This window comes from Hyperoodon ampullatus, assembly GCF_949752795.1.
Source record: "Hyperoodon ampullatus genome assembly, chromosome: 7".
Classification (NCBI taxonomy): domain Eukaryota; kingdom Metazoa; phylum Chordata; class Mammalia; order Artiodactyla; family Ziphiidae; genus Hyperoodon; species Hyperoodon ampullatus.
Genome location: NC_136920.1, coordinates 54,343,942 through 54,367,302, shown reverse-complemented (window position 1 = coordinate 54,367,302; position 23,361 = coordinate 54,343,942). Strand labels below are relative to the sequence as shown.

Sequence of the window (23,361 nt, the reverse complement as noted above, 5' to 3'; positions counted from 1 at the left end):
CATCATCATCATCATCACCCCATCACTACTATCATCATCATCATCACTACCACCATCATCATCACCACCACTATCATCACCAGCACCGGCACCCCCATCACCACCACCATCACTACCATCATCATCACCACTATCATCACCATCGCCACCATTACAACCATCATCATCACCACCCCCATCACTACCATCATCATGATCATGATCATCATCACCCCCATCACCACCACCACCATCATCATCATCACTCCCATCACCACCACCATCATCATCATCACCACCACTATCACCACTATCACAACCACCATCACCACCAGCGTCCCCAAAGACTGAAGCAGTGAAGTTCCACTGGGCCCAGAGCTGAGGACAGAGGTGTGTTGGGGGTGGCAGTGGGACATATAACCTGTGCTCTTCCAGGCCACAGGAATCCACTTAAACAGTTATCTTACATGGTTTGTCACTGACCACATCAATGAGGCAGGATTTAAGGAGGGATTTCTGAGATGAGATGGCAAGCCAAGCTGCTGAGAACCCAGAGGCCTGAGTAAACACTTGTGTAAAGTCTGACTTCACTGTTTCCACAAACCTAACCAAAGTGCTGGGAAACCTGTCAGCTCACATTTCATTACAGGCTGGTTGCTGAGTGCAGGGCATGTTGATTTAAGCTGCTTTCATTAAATCCTGTTCTCCATGCCAAACAGCACTCATCTCAGGCAAGAGATGCTCCTCCTTCCTAGGAGGGCCAGACAGCAGGGGCCCATTTCTGCCAACCCCACCACCTAGAGTCAGTCCTATAGGATGCGTCTTCCGGCCTGCAGCTCCTGGTGAGAAGGCTCTGGGCAGTGCCTGTGCCAGCCCTGCTGTGCCAGGAGCAAATAATGTAAAAGGTGTGACCCGAGCTACCCTTGCTGGGTGTCTGACTTGTGCCAGCCGCCATGCTAACCACTTTCTCCATATTTTCTCACTAAATCCTTACAACAATCCCACAGGTAATTGACCTAAAAGGAAAGGAGGGGAAGCAACTTGCTGAAGCCACTCAACTAGTGAGGAGCAGGTCCCCTGAAATGAAGTTCAGTGCCTGTTCACCACCCTGTAGCCGCAGCCCTGAGTACAAAGACAGCTCCCTGGCTAGAGCGGCATCTGCTCAATGAGGCATCTCCTGCTTAGCTTTAGGGCCCAAACTCCATAGTTTTCAAACAGCTTCCACTCAGTGAAAGTGCCCTCAGAAGGGAGGGAGGAGGAAGACGTGAAGTGCTCCCCCTCTACAGGCACTGTTCTCGGGCGTACCTGCATTATACAACTTAATCACCACATGACCCTCTGAGGTGGGGACTGTTATTATCTCCATTTTTCAGATAAAGAAACCACAGTCAAGAAAAGTCAAGTCCCTTGCTAACGTCACACAGTTAGCACGTGCAGAGCCAGGATGGAGCCTAGGGAGGTACAGCCAGGACAGTAAGGAGAGAGACCCACCGCCAACGCGCTTTCACTAGCCTTCAAGCTGGCTTCTGGCGGGAAGTGAGAGCCAAGGAGAAGCTATGGCTGTGGGGAGGCAGCGCGGGGTGCTGGGCAGCAGGGGGGCCCCAGGCTGGGCTCAGACCCCCAGCTTAGGCAGGCTCAGGGTGCCTCAGGTAGGTCACCGAGTCTCAGGGTGAGGATGGGGATGGTACCATACTTGTCACCCTGCCTCAACAGCTGTTGTTGCTGGTGTGTGCATGTGTGCGTGTGTGTATGTGTGTGAAAAGGAGAGCGAGAGAGAGATCTTTGTATGCTTTGAAGCACTCAACAAACATAAATTGTTATCACTATTGCAAGGGAGACAGGAATTTTGAAGTCATCTTTTAAATTCCTGGCCCTGTGGCAATCATGACACTGATTTAGTCAGTTATAGGTTACAGATTTAAAAACTATAATCCACGTTTCTGAAAGGGCACCTTTCATCTTGCCTCTCTCAAATGTCTCCGTTACTATCAAGGGCTCTCACCAGCACGTGCTGTAATCATGCTCATAACAGAGCTAACATTAACTGAGCCCATATCACGCGCTGAGTAGCGTGCTACGTGCTTTTTTACTTTATCTTAAATAATCCTCCAAATAATTATTTTCCAAATACTAATCCCAGAAGGTAGGTACGCTTGTTATCCCCGTTTTACAAGTTACAGAAGTGAAGTAACTTGCCCAAAGTTATAACTAGTAAGCAGCAGGGCCAGCATTTGAACCCAAGACTATCAGACTCAGAGACTCTTCTTATCACACGGAGCTCTCTGCATTAGCTTGGGAGGCCCTCTGTTTGACAACAGCTATGGGGAGTGAGAGGCACAGAGTTGAGGAAAATGAGCACTCGCAATTCTATTTAAGGCCCTTGCAATGGGTCTGCTGTCTCCTTTTACAGGGCCAACTCAAGAATGCCTAGCGATCGCACTCAAAGTTACACCTGCCTCTGTCAGAGGCTGTGGAGTCTCATCAGGGATTAACAATGCACGGACAGTTATAGTTCTATCAGAAACTAGCTTTGTGCCCACATAATGAACAATACAACCCAGTGTAGCTTTTGGAGGAGCATTCCTTATATTGCTATAAACAGAGCTGTATAAAAAGACTTATTCCTAAAGATGCAGATGTAGAGAATGGACTTGAGGACACGGGGAAGGGGAAGGGGAAGCTGGGATGAAGTGAGAGAGTGGCATGGACATATATACACTATCAGATGTAAAATAGATAGCTAGTGGGAAGCAGCCACATAGCACGGGGAGATCAGCTCGGTGCTTTGTGACCACCTAGAGGGGTGGGATAGGGAGGGTGGGAGGGAGATGCAAGAGGGAGGAGATATGGGGATATATGTATATGTATATATAGCTGATTCACTTTGTGATACAGCAGAAACTAACACACCATTGTAAAGCAATTATATTCCAATAAAGATGTTAAAAAAAAAAGGAATTATTCCTAAGACATCTCTGCTTGTGATCATGTCTTTACATGAGCTTTGCAAACAAGGATAAAGTCCAATTTAGGCTGCGTATTGAACATCAATTTTCCATTGAATGGGGAAAGGTAATTCAAAGTATTCCAAAGGCACAAATGCTGCACTGGATCTCATTTTTACCAAAGGTCTCAACCATCTTTCCTGATCCCTACCAGAACTGTCAATATACAAGATGATGAGCTGATTTGAGCTTCACTTTGTTTCAGCAACGTGGTGTGGTGGGGAAAGTGATTCAGAGTGAAAAAAAATGTTGATGGAGATGCTACCACTTCTTAGCCACGTGTCCCTGGGCAGGATTACTTAGAAATTTTCCGGGCCTAAGCTTAGTAGTTGATTTCTCTTCATGCGTTTGGTTGCTCTGTCTCCTGCCCCCCTCTCTAGAATGCAAGCTTGCCAGGGTACAGACTTCCTACCTCTTTATCCCCTCTGCCTTGTTCAGTAAGTATTCACTGAGTAAAATACTATATAAATTGGTAAAATGGGGATGATGATGCCTTTCTCACAGGGTTTTTGTGTGGATTTAAACAGTGGATACTGTCCAGATGAGATTCTAGAAGCAACCACGCTTACTACCTACCAGGACTGTGCTAGGTGATTCACCTATGTTCCCATCTAATCCTCACCATGACAGGGCCTCTAAATGCTAAAGCGCTTATAAACAGAGGGTGCCAATATAATCATTCTGTGAACTTTATATGTGTAAAATCTGTGGTGAACCAAATACCAAAATTAAGAACACATTCAATCATGTGTTTGTCATTCATTCATTCATTCATTCATTTGTCAAAGTTTATCGGGCAGCTGCTGTGGGCAGGCCTATGCTGAGTCCTGGGAATGTGGAATAAGACACGTTTGCTACCCTCATGGAACTTACCATCTCGTAGATGATCTGGCCAGAAAGGTGGGTGAAGGCCACATCATAGAGCACCCTAAATACCATACTGAGTTTGGACTTCATTCTGGGGAATGGGTAAAACCAAAGGCCCATCCCTGCAGAGCTCAAGGAGGCACAATGTTCTCCATGGCCTTGCCTCTAGGATGGCCATGGTAATGGGAGAGACAAGAATTCAATGAATCACATCTATCATCAATAACATGGTTAAGGGGCGATGTTTTGACTCTCAAGGCCACCACTATGAAAGGAATGATGTGAATATAGGATTTGTGAATCCTCTGTCCCTCTAAGAGTAGAGGTGTTGAAGGCTGGAGTTCAGGGGAAGAAGAAAAGCATTCAGAGCCATGGGTAACCCCCTGCTACATGACCAAGGTCAGGGTCAGGGCCCTGAACAGGACTGAACGGTGTACACATCACAGTGGAAACCTCCTCCCTCCATCTAAGCTGTGCCCTTATTCTCCCCACATTTACCGACAGAACAGTCGTGTCCAGTCCAGTTTGGGTCACAGCTGCAAAGCCCGGTGTCTGGGAGGAAGGTTCCGTGGCCCGAACACTGGTCCAAGCACGTGGCCCTGGGCATCTCACAGTTGGTGCCTCCCCAGCCCATAGAGCAGTGGCACTCGCCTCTCACGCAGACCCCCCGGCCCGAACACGTGGGGTCCATGCAGTCCACTGCAACACAGAGGAGAGATAACAGAGGTAAGTATCGGACTAGCAAGGGTGAGGCTTCTTTAAGCAAACTGCTATACTTTGTAGTGGAGGAGCTTCACATGCTCAGGGAGAAGGACCCAGATTTCCGTGGAGAGGTCACTTGGTAAGGTGAAGAGAATAACTCTAGCAACGGTAGACCTGGGTTCCCGCCCCTATCCGGTGGTTGACTGTTGAATCTCTCAAGTCTCAGCTCCCTCACCTGTAAAACGTGCATACATATTTGTACCTCTTGACTTGAGGGGTGCACATAGTAAGACATATGTATAGAGCAGCCAGTGCCTATCCTAGATGTCTGTAACAACTGCATCAATGGAGGACAAGACTATTTTGTTCATATCTGTATCTCCAACCCCCTAGGACATGGGAGGTGCTCGAAACATCATTGGAGAACAAACTATTAGTATTTACCACTTCATAAATGCAGTTTTATTTCCGCGAATGTGGGATTAAAATAAAGAGATTCTGGGCTTCCCTGGTGGCACAGTGGTGGAGAGTCCACCTGCCGATGCAGGGGACACGGGTTCATGCCCCGGTCCGGGAAGATTCCACATGCCGCGGAGCGGCTGGGCCCGTGAGCCATGGCCGCTGAGCCTGCGCGTCCGGAGCCTGTGCTCCGTAACGGCAGAGGCCACAGCAGTGAGAGGCCCAAGTACCGCAAAAAAATAATAATAATAAAATAAAGAGATTCCTTAACTTAAATGAGAACTTACTTTGCATTTAAATTCCCTTAGATTTTTCCATCTTCCCAAAACTCTGGAGAATGATACAAACTTTCACACCTCATTTTCCAGACACACATTTGTCTGGAAATGTTTCCAGGCAAACATTTCAATGCCTATTCAAAATTATATATGATGGCTGTGTTCAGCTTCTCCTCAAGTGGGGGGTGAACTACAAAGCTGTAGCTCACAGCCAAGCAAACCCCCAAGCAGGGCTCTTAGGGCCCAAGGTCAAGGTGGTCTCAAGAGACCTCGCAGAAAGAGGGAGGAGAATAATATTGTGGGTTACCTGCTCTCTGCTTACACAGTAGGAAGTATCTTATATACTTCACCAGATTGTTTTCTCAATAACCCAATGAGGTACAGAGGAGAAAACTGAGGCTCAGAGAGGTAAATAATTTATATGGGATCACAGAGCTAAACCCTGCCAGAGAGGACTCTGAAGATAGGTCTGTCTGATTCTGAATCCAGCGATATTCCTGTTCCTGGGGCTGATTTTCCTAAGTCAAAGCTTTAGTTACGGGGTTACACAAAGTTAACAGAGACCTCTGATCTTCTGCAAAGCACTTCACGGAAAAAAGAAGAAGGGCATTGAGAGCTAACTTAGCATGTGGCTCCAGTGCACGCAGACAGTGCGAAAGGCAGCAGAGAGGAGACAGAATCAGCAAAGGGCTTGTCCATGTTCTCTACTCAACCAAAGGGTTGCTAGATCATTGTAGGGAGGGAGGGGATTCTATCCGTCTTGCAAGTGGAAGGGGAGAGTGGAGTCCTGACAGGGCCCAACATGCAGCTGTTGTTAAGTGTTGATGGAGCTGCTATGAATATAGTCAGGTTCCTCCTTGTAAGGGCTCAGGAGGAAGCCATATGCTGCTGAGGAAAGAATTTAGCATTTGACTCTCTGAGGTCCTAAGTTCAAGGGTCAAGGGACAAGCTGTAATGGTTCCATGACCACGGTCAAGTCACATACCTGCTCTGAGCTTCCATCTATAAAGCAGGTCTGGTCAAATTAACTACCTCTCAGGTGGCTATGAGGACCAAACAACACTGACGATTTGAAAGGACAGTATGAACTGTAAATTGTTGCAAAGAAGTTATCTGTCTATTTTATCAGGACATTCAGTAGCACGACTTGGGCAGACTGTGGTCGGAGCTCATTTATCATTCAGATGTGATTTTACTTTATGTATCAATTAAATTTTATAGCCCAGTGTATTTGACTTTTGCACAAAAGAGTGGGAAACTCGGCCTGGGTATATTAGAATCACAGACACAAATGGGCAGAGATTTTACAAAAAGCATCGTTCTGGGAACAGGCTGTTCATTTTGAGGGTCACCTCATTAAGAAAGCTCTTTCACTATTTGGGTTTTTAAAGGAGTTCAACGTAATTACTTCAATGATAAATAGGAAGATCAAAGGTCAGGAGCAACCATTTGATCAAAACATAATAACAAAAACAACAGTAACAATGATCTTAGTGTTAATTTAGTTCCTCTTCTATGCCATATCTTGCTACTAAACCTATTGTATGCATCATCTCATTTAACCCTAACAACAACCCCTGAGGTAGATACCATTACTATCCTCATTTTACAGATGAGGAAACTGAAGCACAGAGGTTAAATAACTTGCCCAAGATCACACAGTGGTAAGTGGAGGACTTTAAATTTGAAGCACTCTTCTCGGGTATTGATCTCTTGCTGTTTCTTCTACAACCTTACTGGTTCCAAAATACATGCGCACATGTATACAGACATAGCACACAGAATGGTTAAAAACAGAAATCAAAAGAAAACAGCACAACGAAAGAAACAGGGCAAAGTGGGAAATTAAGAAAGCCAAATGAAGGCAAAGAATCTCTTTTCTTGCAGTCTCTGGACAGCACTTAATAATAATGGTTTAAACATGACCTGTTGGAGTTCCTGGTAATTAAACATGATAAAAATAATAATAGTGATAAATTTTCATGACCTACCTCAGATCTCAGAACCTCAGAAGGATTATTCTGGCCCATTAGCCTACTATAATAATTCCCTAGATCCAGAGAGTTTTCCAATTTGACAGGAAACAACTCAGCAGTTCCTATCCCGAGGCCAATAAGGTATTTCCCGTTCAGTGAGTGCCTGGACCCAGCTTGCGGTTGAAGCTATCTTTGAGCTGCCCTCGAGGTTGAATCTATAAATCTGCACTGTGGGGCTTCCCTGGTGGCGCAGTTGTTGAGAGTCCGCCTGCCGATGCAGGGGACACGGGTTTGTGTCCCGGTCTGGGAAGGTCCCACATGCCACGGAGTGGCTGGGCCCGTGAGCCATGGCCGCTGAGCCCGCACGTCCAGAGCCTGTGCTCCGCAACGAGAGAGGCCACAACAGTAAGAGGCCTGCATACCACAAAAAAAAAAAAAAAAAAATCTGCACTGTTAGTGGAGCAAGCTGGAGGGTGGCAAGTTTATCAAGAGGCCCTCAGCATCACAGTCTTGTTCCTCAGACACAGTAAGTCTGATAGGGACCCAGGAACCAGCAAAGTGAATCCGATGCTCTCAGAAGCTGGTCCAGGCAGGGGAGAAAGAGCAGAAAGAACAGATGAGAGGCTACTTCCAGGCAATTCATCATCAATTAACCATCACTTCGGTAGGTCAACTTGACAAAGCAAGTGTGGAGTGCAAAGGGAGTTTTAAAGAGGACTGCAACTTCGGGTGGTCTAGCAAACCTTGGCTGAACTGGCTGAGATTCCTGCCAGAATGCTGTCCCTGCTGTTCCCAAACCTAGGGCCATTACCTATGCCACAGGGCCCTCTGCCCAAGAGGTCCCACACAGATGGTGCATCTGCCTTCCCCTTCTGGGGCCTCTGGGGAGACTGGAACCCTAGGGTGCGATTAAAATGGTCTCTTTCCCTCACACTGGGTTAGTTTCTCTAACAATATTTATTTTGCAGGGAGTTCTGTATAACGTGGGAAGATCGGCGGGCCGGGGGTCGGGGAGCTGAAGGCATACAGGGGAAGCTGGCAGGGAGGTGGGCTCAACTTTGGGTAGAAGACAGTCTAACTCAGTTTCTTCTTAGAAGAGGTGCCAAGCAGTTACATTTTTTTTTTCCTGTGCAGACCCTGCCGTTCAAGCCAAAATTTCTGGCAGACGCTTGGCCCATTAATGAAATGATGGGGCCTGCGTGGCCAGGCTGCAAACACATCTCTTTTCCCCAAATGTTCCACGCTTCGGTGACCACACAGGCCATCGGACGTGCTTCAGGACCCACAATAGCGGCTCACTTTTCACTGCAAAAGGCTTAGGTGGGCCCCTCTGCCCCTCCTCCAGCTCCCTCTAAGCGTCCTGTCGGAGGAGCGGTTCAGGCTTTAAAAAACAGGGGGCAGTTTTGATTTGCATTTCTCTAATGATTAATGATGTTGAGCATTCTTTCATGTGTTTGTTGGCAATCTGTGTATCTCCTTTGGAGAAATGTCTATTTAGGTCTTCTGCCCATTTTTGGATTGGGTTGTTTTTCTGATATTGAGCTGCATGAGCTGCTTGTACATTTTGGAGATTAATCCTTTGTCAGTTGCTTCATTTGCAAATATTTTCTCCCAATCTGAGGGTTGTCTTTTTGTCTTGTTTATGGTTTCCTTTGCTGTGCAAAAGCTTTGAAGTTTCATTAGGTCCCATTTGTTTATTTCTGTTTTTATTTCCATTTCTCTAGAAGTGGGTCAAAAAGGATCTTGCTGTGATTTATGTCATAGAGCGTTCTGCCTATGTTTTCCTCTAAGAGTTTGATAGTGTCTGGCTTTACATTTAGGTCTTTAATCCATTTTGAGTTTATTTTTGTGTATGGTGTTATGGAGTGCTCTAATTTCATACTTTTACATGTAGCTGTCCAGTTTTCCCAGCACCACTTATTGAAGAGGCTGTCTTTTCTCCTCTGTATGTTCTTGCCTCCTTTATCAAAGATGAGATATCACCTCACACCGGTCAGAATGGCCATCATCAAAAAATCTAGAAACAATAAATGCTGGAGAGGGTGTGGAGAAAAGGGAACACTCTTGCACTGTTGGTGGGAATGTAAATTGATACAGCCACTATGGAGAACAGTATGGAGGTTCCTTAAAAAAGTACAAATAGAACTACCATATGACCCAGCAATTCCACTACTGGGCATATACCCTGAGAAAACCATAATACAAAAAGAGTCATGTACCAAAATGTTCACTGCAGCTCTATTTACAATAGCCAGGACATGGAAGCAACCTAAGTGTCCATCAACAGATGAATGGATAAAGAAGATATGGCACATATATACAATGGAATATTACTCATCCATAAAAAGAAACAAAATTGGGTTATTTGTAGTGAGGTGGATGGACCTAGAGTCTGTCATACAGAGTGAAGTAAGTCAGAAGGAGAAAAACAAATACCATATGCTAACACATATATATGGACTCTAAGAAGAAAAAAATGTCATGAAGAACCTAGGGGTAAGACGGGAGTAAAGACACAGACCTACTAGAGCATGGACTTGAGGACACGGGGAGGGGGAAGGGTAAGCTGTGACAAAGCGAGAGAGTGACATGGACATATATACACTACCAAACGTAAAATAGATAGCTAGTGGGAATCAGCTGCATAGCACAGGGAGATCAGCTCGGTGCTTTGTGACCACCTAGAGGGGTGGGATAGGGAGGGTGGGAGGGAGACTCAAGAGGGAGGGGATATGGGAACATGTATATGTATATGTATATGTATAACTGATTCACTTTGTTATGAAGCAGAAACTAACACACCACTGTAAAGCAATTATACTCCAATAAAGATGTTAAGAAAAAATAAAAACAGGGGGCAATAAACTTCAGAAGAAGGAAGAGGGAGAGAGAGAAAAACGTAAGCTTGTTAGCTGGTGTTTTATAAACACAGTGAAACCTGTTAGAACAGAACTGAGAGGGAATGGAAGGGAGGAGAGGGGAGAGGATGAAGGCCCAAGCAAACCCCACTATAAACACAAGGACTGTGCAAGGATGCTTCACCAGAGAAACAGAAATAATAAGAGGAATCAGTACCAGATGGCCCTTCTCGGGAAAGAAAGCAGGAGTGAAAACATTTCTTTTCAAATAATAATGTAAATCAAATTGCTAAACAGCTTCTCTCTTTCTCTCTGTAAATGACCTTGCACTCTGAGGCACCGGCTGATCAGGAGAAGGACAGCTTCCCCTCCTTGGCCCCCACGGCATGGTGGGGCTGGGGAGTGGGACAGCCCCACTGTTTCAGGAGGAATCTCCTCTTTGTTTTTCTTTCCTTCAGAGGGTCTTCACCTCAAGTGACTAAATGAAAAGGGAAAGCAGAGGAAGGTCACCATGTCAGGATGAGAAAGCCAAGTTCCTTTGTTCAGGGCCCCAGCTCCTTGTTGAGCTCAGACAGCCCGAAGTAATCCGCATCAAAGTTAATAGGTCTGAATCAGGACCTCCAGCCACACTCGTGGTTTAGAGACAGTCTGTCTCTGAGAGGTGATGGATGCTTTCCAGACACTAATCCCTTCCCATTCTCCACCCTTTTAAAATGGGTCCATTATATTCTCTCATGTTTTAGGGGAAATGATGCCTTGAGGAGGGGATACTCATTAAATCCCCAGTGGGTTAGAAGACTAGCTCTCCTTGGAGCCTCTTCCACCCGCTGGAGAAGGTGCCAGGGCCCTAGACGGTGGACAGTGGGGGGTAATGACTACTAACACCGCCCATCAGTTTCAAAGTCCATCCATTTCAAAAGACCTTGGATACAGTGAGTGGGGTGAAACAAGAAATGTGCTTCAACAGTCCCCAGAATAATGCTAATGATATAAGAGCTAACATTTTTGGAGCATTTCCTATGTGTCAGACACTGAGCTACGTGCTTCACGTGGGTCATTTAATCTAGTCCTCACGACGACCCTCTGAGGAAGGAATTAGCATTTTACACATGAGGCAACTGAGGCTAGTGAGTGGCCTACATCTGATTCCAGAGTGTGCACTCCCCATGGCTACTGTCTATGGCTTGTGAGAAGACCCCTCCTTTCATCGGGAAATCCCACGTGGTTGGGAGCAAAGAGTACCACGTCTGAGGTGAGAAGACCCGGATTGAATTCCAGCCCTGCCATCAGTTAGCGCTGTGACTACGGGCGTGTCGCTGCCCTTTCCTGGGCCTCAGGTCCTTTGTGAGATGGAAGTATTTACTTATCTCACCTGGTTAGGTTTTCTCGGGAAGAACTGATGTCACCCTTAAGTCAGCAGTTCACTTCCTAGCCTCGATCTGCACAGGCATATGTTTACTTTATGAAGGAGGGAGGCACGTTTATGAGAGCCACAAACATGAACACACACACACACACACAAACCAGGACTGAGACTGTGGAAGGCAGTGTATGGAGGTCTACAACAGACTCACACTTCAGAAATGGATGGCAGAGGAAATGAAAGGGGAGGAGAAAGAGCTCAGGCTACGGAGCCAGAAAGGCTGGGCTCTAACCTGGCTCTGCCGTCTACCAGCCATGGGACCTTGGGCAAGTCATTTGATTCCCTGAGGCTCAGTATCCTCAACTATAAAATGGAGATGATTACCCTCCCCTGCTGGGGTTTGAAGCTAAATGACACCAGGCTTTTAGCACAAAGGCTTGCATACAGTAAATGCTCAATACACACACTTCTCTTCCCCTCGCTGAGCAGGACCCTAATTCGTCTGTCTTCTCCCTTTAGGTTAGTGACTGTTGCCGAAGGCGTCCTGGCTTGGGGGTGGGGGGTCACAGGGCCGCTCAGGAGGCTCCCTCTGCTCCCTGGATGCCCTCGTGGCCCTGCCTGCTGGCCTCTATCTCACAGCGAGGTGCCGAGCTGCTTGCCCGCAGGTCTTACCTTCCTCGCAGTTCTCGCCCTTGTAGCCGGGGTTGCAGATGCAGGTGCCCATGATGCAGGTGCCGTGGTTACTGCAGGCCACGTCGATGCACTGGTTGGTGGGCACATCGCACTCGGCGCCCTTCCAGCCGCTGTGGCACAGGCACCTGCCCTTCATGTACTGGCCGTTCCCACTGCAGAGCACGGGGCAGGAGGCTGCAGAGACAGCGCGGGAAGCCTGGCATGAGTCCACGCCCCACATACCCCATCTGGCCTCGGTCCCTTTCTCTCCTGGGCTTCAGCTGCTTTGCCACAATTCCCATGTGTGTCCATCTGTTGGCTTCTCTTGCTTTATTTCATTCCAGTTAAAACATATCAGGAATTGTAGGTGAAGGTGTACAGTGCAGGGCCTGGCGCAGTTGGTGCCCACTGAACGCGGCTTCCCCCCCGTCCCCCTCATATTACTGGTGCTGCACGGTGGTCACCATCATCCTCAGATAGGAGGCTTCAGTCTGGTCCTTGGGCTCACTGGAAAAGACAGCTGGGCCTCCTGCCCTCCCCGCATCCCTCCTCCAGCACTCTCCTCCTAGTAGCACTGCATTTTGCTTCCCCATTCCTCACGTGCAGGACCACTTACTCTCATCTTTAACCCAGCCAATCTCAGCTTTCCTTGCCTTTCAGGTCTCCACTCAAGCCCCACACGCTGCTGCCCCCATAAGAGAATAGCTGAGCCCAACTTGGCTCTTTAAAGTATTATCTTTCCATTTTGCCACTTAGCGTAAAGGGTTTTGTGATCATCTGTATGAAGGAAACTACATAAAAATAAATTACATTGCACTGTGCTGTAAGTACCTATCAGCCTTACTGAGATACAATAAGGCTGCTTTATACATGACTCTTAACTTTAAGTGCATATGGGATGAGACACTAATTCTTGTTGGAAGGCATGACTCTTCTCTCTGCACCACCTTCCCCCTGCTCCCACCCGGCTTTTTTCCTTTTTAAAACACTCAGCAGGTAATCACTGTGCTTCTTCAAGGCCGCTGGCTCTGCTGTCTCACATTGAGTCTATTTCACGTTAGTAAGAATAAGCAGAATCCCCATAGCAGCACCACGGCATGGTGTTTGGAGGGCGCTGTTTCCTCGGCCTGGAAAACCATCTCTGCCTTCCACCAATGAACGATTCAAGTATCTTGACTTAGTTCCAGTGTCACCTCACCTGGGGAGACTTTACTGGTCCTCATTCCATCCAAGCAAAGACCCTTTCATGCTGATAGACGTTCCCCGCATCTAACCTTGCTCTAGGTGTGCTTCACTTATCACTGACTGCTTTGTCATCGTCTATTTCCCTGTCTCCCAGACTGAGAGGTTCTGGGCTTGGGTCTTGCTCAGTGTTGTAACCTCAGTGTCCAGCACAGGACCAAGCCCTAAAGGGCACTAAGCAAATGCCTGTTGGATGACGGAAGAGGTGGAGAAACCAAAGGAAAGGGCCATTTTAGTTTCCCCAAGAGGAGTGCCCAATTCTCGGGAGTACAGATCTGCTTTGGCATTTTCCTTGTTAATTCTTCCAGGACAGAAATGAAGGCCAAACGCACAGGCAGCCTTTAAACTCTCCGTCATGGTGATCATTAGCATCGTACGCACCCACACAGGAGGCCACGTTAGTGTCCTGCGTGGAGAAGGGCAGCCTCACCTCCCAGTCCCTCCCCTTGGTGGCCTCAGCCAAGACCCTGCCTGCACTGTTACACAGTAGCAACTGGAGCAGCAACTCAGGCCCTTCCACGAGGTCAGAGACAAACCACGCTCGCTGAAGACAAACGTCAAAGATGCTTGGCAAAGGCTGATCAGTCCCCCAAGGGGAAATCTACTTTTTAAAAGAACCCCCATGGCCACTTCTCCTGTTCCCACAATGGACATGGGATTCCCTGTGGCTGCCTTTCCTTCCTGACCTCCCCAGTCATGCACCCGTGGATAACACGGCTGGGTCAGCCAGGGCTGTGCCAGCGGACCTCCCTCTCAGGGCTTCGGAGGACTGGCTCTTGGGAGCCCTTCTCACAGGAGGCAGGAGCTGGCCTGGATTTCTGCGCTTGCCCAGAGAAGTGGGACCTCAACTGCCCACGGGGCCGCAGGGTGGACCCTGTAAGCCCACAAGCGGGGTTCTCACCTCGACCGCAGTCAGGGCCCAGGAAGCCCAGAAAGCAATGGCAGGTCCCAGAGATGCAGTCACCATTGCCGTAGCAGTTGCTGGGGCAGTTATCCACAGATTCTGTGGGAGAAAAGAGAAACAAGAGTTGCAAACGGAAGCTTCTTTACCCAAACAGAGGGCCTGGGAATCCAGCCTCAGGTTAACTAGGACCCACACATTTGAGTGCTTCTAGCCCAGTCAGGGAAAGTAATCAATAAAGTTAAAAATGATATACTGACTCTTACTGAGGTACCTCTCAACTGACGTTAAGAGACGTGTTTGGGAAAATGTGTGCCTAAACCAATTTTTTATAAATCAACTTTGTATCTACAAATGCAGTAGACATTTTTCAGCTACAAACATTGGGAGAAAATAGTTTAACCCATTAGTGGTTATCTTTGGAGGCTGGGTTATGGGGTGATTCTTGTGGTCTTCTTTTTTTTTTTTTTTGCGGTACATGGGCCTCTCACTGTTGTGGCCTCTCCCGTTGTGGAGCACAGGCTCCGGACGCGCAGGCTCAGCGGCCATGGCTCACGGGCCCAGCCGCTCCGCGGCATGTGGGATCTTCCCGGACCGGGGCACGAACCCGTGTCCCCTGCGTCGGCAGGCGGACTCTCAACCGCTGTGCCACCAGGGAAGCCCTCTTGTGGTCTTCTTGACACTCTTCTATGTTTTACATTTTTCTCATAATGGGCTGATGCTCCATGAATTTATTTTTTCATAAAGCCACTGGGGATTTGCAAATCTGTCTCTTCCCACTTCTGATTCTCCATCTATCAGTCCAGGCCCCAGCATCTCTCACCGGGGCTCACACAACGGCCTCATGGCCGGCCTCTCAGAGTCCTCTCCCCCTCTCCCCGATTCATTCACCACCCAGCAGCCTGAGCCATCTCTCTGAAACAATCTGATCCTGTCATTCTCTTCCTTAAAACCCTTCAATGGCCTCCCATTGGGTGAAATAAAAAAATCCAAGCTCTTTCAAAATGCGTCAGAGTTTTCCTTCACATTCCCTTTGCTGTACCCACATCCCCAGCGTCAGTAATCAGTGTCCACCTTCTGCAGGGATGCTACTTTCTCTAATTCTTCCTAATATTGTACATTCGGTATCGTCTATGTGACATGCCAAGGAAATATAGGATTCATTTCAGAAAGATTTTAGTAAAAACTTAATCAGTGTTTTGTAGCTCCAGTTAGTAAACCTGTTATCTAGGAAGTCTTTATTTGGAACAGCTCGTTTCTCAATAATGCTGGACATGGAATAAACGGAGAAGCCACTACATCCTGAATGCCTTCTTTGTGCCATGTATTTCCACAAAGGTTATTTCAGTTCACTGTCACGAAATCGTCAAGCATGTATCAATATTCCTATTTTACAAACAACAAAGAAATGACAAAATGAGGAGGCTGATAGAGAGATGAAGTGACTTGCTGAAGGCCCTGGAGATACTAAGTCATGGACGCCACATCTGAACCCAGGCCTTTGGACTCCAACCCTGGTCTTCTTCAATGACGCTATGCTATCTGGGCCTTAAAGAAACTTACTCTTCAGCAGAAGCCAGGGATGAACAAGGCAGATGTGTGGGCCAGTGAGGCCAGTCCTGAAGACAGCAAAGGACCAGGTGGAAGGTAGCAAATTCTAGGACTTTCAGAGCTTGAAGGGATTGAAGAGACCACCTAGTCTAATAATCTCATTTAATAGAGAAGGAAACTGAGACCCATAGGGAGGGCAGTGACTCACCCAAGGTCTCCGAGAGAGTCAGCAGAGTCAAGTGAAAGCAGAGAAAAGGTTAGTGCGGTGGGGCAGAGCTAAAGATTCAACCTGTTGTCTTAGCTCCCAAGTGTAAGTCATGAAGCCAAGACTAAGACCTCTGTTAAATGAGATGTCACCATATGAGACATGAGTCTTACCTACAGGAAAGCTGTGGCTTAACTGGGAGACTGGGATAACAGCTGTCACCCAGGCAGCAGCACGGGGTGTGGTAAGGAGACCTGGTTCTGGGGCCCATTCTTCTAGAATCATGCTGGGTGACCTAAAGCAACTTCCTTCCCCTCTCTGGGTCTCACCTTCCTCATATGTGAAATGAAGGTGATAGCACAGATGATTCCCAGGACTGCTTCCTGTTCTAAAATTCTATGAGCATCTTGCAGAAAAGGTGTCCTGACAGGGCATCAAGGCTTAAATCCAGGAAACCACTTAGGGGCAATGCAATGGCAGCTGATATGGGGTAAAACTAGCAGAGGGAAGGCTTCTTGGAGGAGGTGAGCTTGAAAAATGGCTTGAGTATGGATAGATGGGGGAAAGGTGGGGGCATGTTGAGGTGCTCACAGCATGGTGCATTTCCCAAAAAGGTCTTTTCCCAGTTGTCTGCCCTTATCAACTTGGAAAAGACTGAAAACATTTGGGAAAAGGGCTCAAATGTATGCTTCCTTTTGTGAGCGGGTGGAAAATTCCCCTCGCTCGCTGTCCCCCTGCTAACCTGAGCAGCATACGACACTAACAGAGAGTTAAGAACAAGAGGGCCTAGTTAGCCTGTGTTCTCATTTCAGGGAGTCTGACGCTGTCTGGGACCTGGCAGAGCGAGGCTCACGAGCCAGGGCCCTGAGCATCTCTGCTCTCCATTGGCTTTGCCTGGGAGAATCCATAGGCCTTTAAGTCCCTAAAGCCTCTATGTTAGGAGTGGCTTCCGAAACACTGTTTATAGAGAAAAACTTCGGACGTTTCCTTTTGAATATTCTTTTAAAAATAAGAATTCTGAGTAAAGTTTAAGGCAAGATTATTTTCTCTTTAGGCTACTGGCTAATGGTACAAATGGAGGGTGGGTTCTACCTGCAGTCTTGCAGAAGGAGTGCAGGACAGAGAGGCAGAAGGCCTGCTTCCAGCTCTTGTTCTGCTACTGAAGGGCTCTGGGACCTTGGCCACAGCACTCGATCTTCCTGCACCTGCTTCCTCAAATGTCACCTCCTCTGACAAGACTTCCTCATTTCTTAAACAGGCTAAGATACTCCTGGGACTTTTTCCGTCACCCATATTAAAGCACCAGATAGGCAACATTATTGACTGTTTGAGGACAGGACATCCTTGAGGACAGAAACCGAGTATATTCACTTACACATTTGCCCCGGTATCCAAAGAAGGGTCTCAGTAAATGTTTGCTGCTGTCCCTGAAAGAATTTGGCTAGATGTTCTCAGAGATCCCTCCCAGATCTAAAATACTATGGTCTAGGCCTTCTCAAACCCAGTGGTATAAAATATATCTCCTCATACAAGTACCATAATTTCCAGCTGTGCTTTTTTTTTTTTTTTTGCTGTACGCAGGCCTCTCACTGTTGTGGCCTCTCCCGTTGCGGAGCACAGGCTCCGGACGCACAGGCTCAGCGGCCATGGCTCACGGGCCCAGCCGCTCCACGGCATGTGGGATCTTCCCAGACTGGGGCACGAACCCGTAACCCCTGCATCATCAGGCATACTCTCAACCACTGCGCCACCAGGGAAGCCCCCAGCTGTGCTTTTAATAGGATCAGTTGCAGATAACTGTCACACACTGTCTAGATTTTGATTTATGAAGTCTGTAAGACACAAACCTGTTAATTCAAAAAGTCTTCCTAGTGAAAAAGTAAGGCAAGTATATTTTCTGTGACTGAGTATCATGTTGGTTGCTGAATCTGACAGAATAGAAGCCTGTTTGCTACAAAACTTGCCCCAGGCTGCTGGTGTCAGAAGGCAGAAGTTTTAGGAGATATGGAATAATTTTACGACAGCAACATGGAAGTAGAGACGTTTGGAGAATATTTCTTTTTTGATGAAATGTTTTTGTATACAGTTTTTCTTCCACTTGGAAGGATTTCAACTACTTGGGGTCCACTTGGAATCCTACAAATAATGAGTCTCCACTGACCAGATATCTCTATGCTAAATGCTAGTACAGAAGTGACACTCACTAGCTTGGGAGAAGTGTGAACTTTATTGCATAAACCTGTTATGTTTTCAATTAGTGTCTGGTGAGTTTCTTCCCCCTATAGTTCCTTCCTGCTTTGCTCATGTTCACACTGCAGCTGCCTTCATGTAGTACAAGGTGTACCTTAGATCTGCTCAGATCTGAATGAAAAATTCAGCTGCCTGTAAATAACTGATTTTCATAACTGGGTGCATGGTATGGTAGAAAACAGGGGCCTTTCCCCCCCAGCTTTTGCTTTTCTATCACAGCAGTGTGTTCTGCTAGGAAATTTGATTTTCAGGAACTTGTTTTTTCTTCCATCAATATTGGAATGCAGAATTTAAATGTTTCCTGAGCTCATTCTCTGGACATGTGTTCTGAGTGGGCGTGTTCTCTGGATGTTGACCAAAACATTGCTCGAAATACAAAGGGGCATCTGCAGAAGGAAGAAAAGACAACAATGGTCCTTCCTGGAGAAAACATGGGAGACGGGAAACTATAGAGGCCTTTGGTGAAACCACAGCAGTGCCTCATTTTGTCTGCTCACCACGCTTTTCCAGAGACAAATCATTAGCATCGCCATGTCAAGGTGAAAGATGATCACAGTTGGTAAGTATGTCCTCCTGAGTCTAGGGCTGATGCCTGGGAAAGCCTGCCTTCATTTGCCACCTTCTGCTTTTCTTATTTGAAATCCCGGAGCCTCGTTTTTGCAGGAAACAAGGAGAGACCACAGAGGGAAATCCTGCCTGGAGGAGGACTACTGGGCAGCGTAATTATCTACTGGACTCCAGTTTCACAGGGGCAGTTATATGAGAAGGGGAGAGAAGGCTTTTCTCCTTTATTAGCTCACTGTGGTGTGGACACACCTGCTTCATGCCCTGCTCTGAGCAGGCAAACCTTTGCAGTGATTGAGCCTGAGGTTGAATTCCAGCACCAAAGACAGAAGGAACCAGTTGTGAGTGAGGTGAGAGCCCACTAGCCATCCTTGTCTCTCTTTTCTGCTCCCCCAGCACCTCCTCCATGTATTGCTCGCCTGTGATGTGTCCCAGCTAATAAAAGCCTGCGCTTGCTACCTACAGCTCCTTCCTCTGTTTCTCTTGTCTCTCCTTAAGCTTTAAAAGTGGATGTTGGCAACTCTTTGGAGGTACTTGTTTAAAGAGCCAAGGTCTACCTATTGCCCAAGAGAGATGCACTCTTTGATGCCCCCTTTTGGCTTTTCTTTAGGAGGATGGATGCTAATGCTTCAGGCAAGAAGGAAGGAACATGGACTCCAGAACAGCCAGTTGGATGATTGGATACATTGTCTTGTCTACAGCTGGTGAAATTTATACCCTAGGTTACATCTATTACATCCGCTTTGATCCTGAAGCAGGGGCTGCATTTGTTGTTGACAACCAAAAGAAGAGAGAGAAACAAACTAGACAGCACAGCTGGGTGTTAATTCCATGGTTACTCTAACAGAGACCCTTTCATTCCCTCAAATGGAACTGTGAAAGGTCTATCATGTATTCTAATGCATTCCTTATAATTACGAGAATTAGGTACTTTTGCCACCATTTCAGTCTCAGATGGAGACTGAGAGCTGAAGTCAGTTTCTCAAGGTCACACAGCTATAAGGGTGAATCTGGTAGGTGAACCAAGTTCTATCGGAAGCCAAAGTTTGTGGTATATGGCCTGGACCAAAATACGGGATCCAGTCCCATACTAGCTATGAGCCCTATGGACAAGGCATCTCTAAACATCAGTTTCTTCATCTGTGAAATGGGGTTAATAATAGCACCCACCTCAGAGGGTTATTCTGAAGGCAAACAGTGCTACACTGTGCATGTAAAGAGGTTTGCCCAGGACTTGGCAGAGTTGGTATTTTGGTTTTAAGGAAGGTCACACATGCTTTCCATTTGTGAACCAAAACAACACACTAACTTGGTCTAATGAATCCAAACAAGGCAATATGGGTTATTGGGGGTAAACACACATACACACATGAAACACACAGAAACTCTCCACAGTAAAAACAGGAAAGCAAACAAGCAATGTGCTGAATGTGATGAAGGCAGGGTATTTGGGTAAGTTTCCTCCTGAGGAAAAGCACTGTCAAAGCAAATTAAACCTGTTGTCTCCCAGAAGCCCAAACACAGGCCAGCTCATGCCAACATCTGAATGAACTTTTCCCCCCGTGCACTCCAGATTGGCACTGGGCAGGTGCAGGTGCTGGAAAGCTGTTCTATGGCCTATGAGGCATCAGTCTGTAGGTGCCCCAGCTTTCTTTGTAGGTGCCCCAGCTTTCTTTGCAGGTGATGGAATTCAAAGGCCTTCAGTCTGCAACAGTCTAGGTCAATGCAATGACAAAAATCTGACAAAGCCTCTGACAGCCTGGGCTTGAAGCTAGTTCTGCACTGGCATTTGAACTGGGAGATCTCTTTTCAGTCCTACCCAGAAGTCTACCAACCACCATTAAGAGCAGCTCCAAGGAGGGATCTAAGAAAAAGACTGTTCCCTTGATTATATTCAGTCTTGGTTCTTTGTTAATTATTTCTTTGGGGGCAAACCAAATTTCACCAATGAGACTGTGAGCTCCTTGAAGACATGCATTATGTGTGGTTCTCCAAAGAGGCTGGTGAGTGTGACACGCAAAGCAAGTCCTCAGTAATGTTTGTTGTATTGAGAAGCTGAGCAGGAGTGCAAGGGGGAAATGCAGGAAAGGGGTCAGGGTCATGGGCATGGCACAACCGTCAGACTCAAGAGAACAGCTGGTGGCCAACAAAGCTGTTGTTTCCTTGTCCTATATTTTTAGATGTGCAATGTCTAGAAGAATGCAGGGAGTGATAGGAAGTTCAACTTTGCATTGCACTCTCAGACCGTATTTGGAGCTCAGCTGTTCATATCTGGGAGGCACATTTAAGAGCCCAATAAGATAAACTGGAGCATGTTCATTGAAGAGCAACCGGATGGTTAACTTGAAATCACACTGCAAATACAGAATGCTTGAGAGAATTGGGAATTTAGTTTACTAAGGGAGTATGAACCCTGCTTAAAAATAACTAAAGGGCTATTATGGGAAATAAGGATTAGACTTTTGTTTTGTGGCCCTAATAACTTGACTTAGGTCCAATGAGCAAGGACTATAGTCCTTGGGCAATGGAGTTGGTTTGAAAGAAGAAAGAATTTTGTAAGAGAAGAATACCACTTACTATGTTGGGTTATCTTCTGCTGATGTATATGTATCACCTAAATATTGTAAATTTCATGAGGGAAGGAAATGTGTTATTCATCTCTGAATCTCTAGTAAACAGTCATCCTTGACTCAAAGCAGGTCTTAAATGAATGTTAGTTGAATGGCCAAATGAACAGGCTATGTGAGCTATAAGGTCATATATTTTCAGTCACTGATGTACTGCAGGAGAGGGCAAATTAATGACTGGGATATTGTAGGGAGATTAAAGATAGACAGTATAGCATCTTCCAAATCTGAAATCTCACAGCGCTATGAGTCACGGTGTAAGGGAACATGCCTGGATTGGATCAAGAAACTTGGGTTCTTTACTTACAAAACAGAAATAGACTCATACGTGGAAGCAACCTAAATGTCCATTGACAGAGGAATGGATAAAGATGTGGTATATATATACAATGGAATATTACTCAGCCATAAAAAAGAATGAAATAAGGCCATTTGCAGCAACATGGATGGACCTAGAGATTGTCGTAGTGAGTGAAGTCAGACAGAGAAAGACAAATATAATATAATATGATATTGCTTACATGTGGAATCTAAAAAATTGGTACAAGTGAACTTATTTACAAAACAGAAATGGTCACAGATGTAGAAAACAAACTTATGGTTGCCAGGGGGTAAAGGGGGAAGGAATAAATTGGGAGATTGGGATTGACATATACACACTACTATATATAGAATAGGTAAGTAATAAGGACCTACTGTATAGCACAGGGAACTCTTCTCTGTAATACTCTGTAATGACCTGTATGGGAAAAGAATCTAAAAAAGAGTAGATATATGTATATGTACAACTGATTCACTTTGCTGTACAGCAGAAACTAACACAACATTGTAAATCAACTATACTCCAATAAAAATTTTTTTAAAAAGAAATAGACTCACAGACATAGAAAACAAATTACCGGTTACCAAAGGGGAAGGGGGAGGAGGGATAAATTACAAGCTTGAGATTAGCAGATACAAACTACTATATATAAAATAGATAACCAACAAGGACCTACTGTATAGCACAGAGAACTACATTCAGTGTCTTGTAATAACCTATAATGGAAAATAATCTGAAGAATATATATACATGTATATACACACAGATATATATGTATAACTGAATCGCTTTGCTGTACACTTGAAACTAACACAACACTGTAAATCAACTATACTTCAGTAATAAAAAAAGAATAAGAAACTTGGGTTCTCATCCTACCCCTGCGACTACCTTCTGAGGCAACCTTAGCCATGTCCCCCTTTTCTCTCAGGAACTTTCTTTTCATCTACAAAATTCATTAAATTTATTCAGCAAACATTTATTGAGCATCTCCTCTGGCTCAGGAAGTTTTCCGGTGCAGTGGATGACTTGGATGATCTTTCAGGTCTAAGATCCTGTGATCTAATGAATCAGATAAAACTGTCACTACTTAGAAAACTATACTAACATGAGAAAGATGAGAAAATAAGTCATCATGATGTTTATGGCCTGAGGGAGAGAAAGGAAGTTTGCTCCTTTAAGGGCAGACTCCAACTTTTTAAACCTCTCTGTGTCCTCAGATAACTGGCCTCACATTATAATCTACTGTGTGAGAGGGGCCTCCAGCAAGTCACTGAGGCCAAGGGCACAGGGATGGGAATACAGAGCAGGTGCCTCACTGGCTGCTTCTGGATAAGAGCTCCTACCTCTCTCCCCGGGGCTGCTGGCAGCAGCTTTCACAGATGCCGGAGTCTCCACAGTTGGCTCTGCTGCCTTTCCCACAGAACTCTGCACATGCGTAGTCTGCGGCCATGCTCCGTGAGCATATGCCAGGGAGGCCACTGAGACACACAGCAAGTGGTGATGAGACTGCCCAGTGCCATGCTGTTCAAGAGCATAA

The 23,361-nt window shown here is 46.2% G+C and overlaps 1 protein-coding gene across 4 annotated transcripts in view; it reads right to left on the bottom strand.

Annotated features, from left to right (window-relative positions):
• Positions 1 to 23,361, bottom strand: part of TENM4 (teneurin transmembrane protein 4) — a gene marked incomplete at its 5' end in the record, with an annotated part of 383,392 nt that overhangs the window by 136,608 nt on the left and 223,423 nt on the right. For all 4 annotated transcript variants that reach the window (XM_079707561.1, XM_079707562.1, XM_079707563.1 and 1 more), the window contains 3 exons: positions 4,350 to 4,550; positions 12,160 to 12,354; positions 14,303 to 14,404. In XM_079707561.1, the coding sequence (XP_079563687.1) occupies positions 4,350 to 4,550; positions 12,160 to 12,354; positions 14,303 to 14,404 (498 nt within the window). The remainder of the gene's footprint in view (positions 1 to 4,349; positions 4,551 to 12,159; positions 12,355 to 14,302; positions 14,405 to 23,361) is intronic.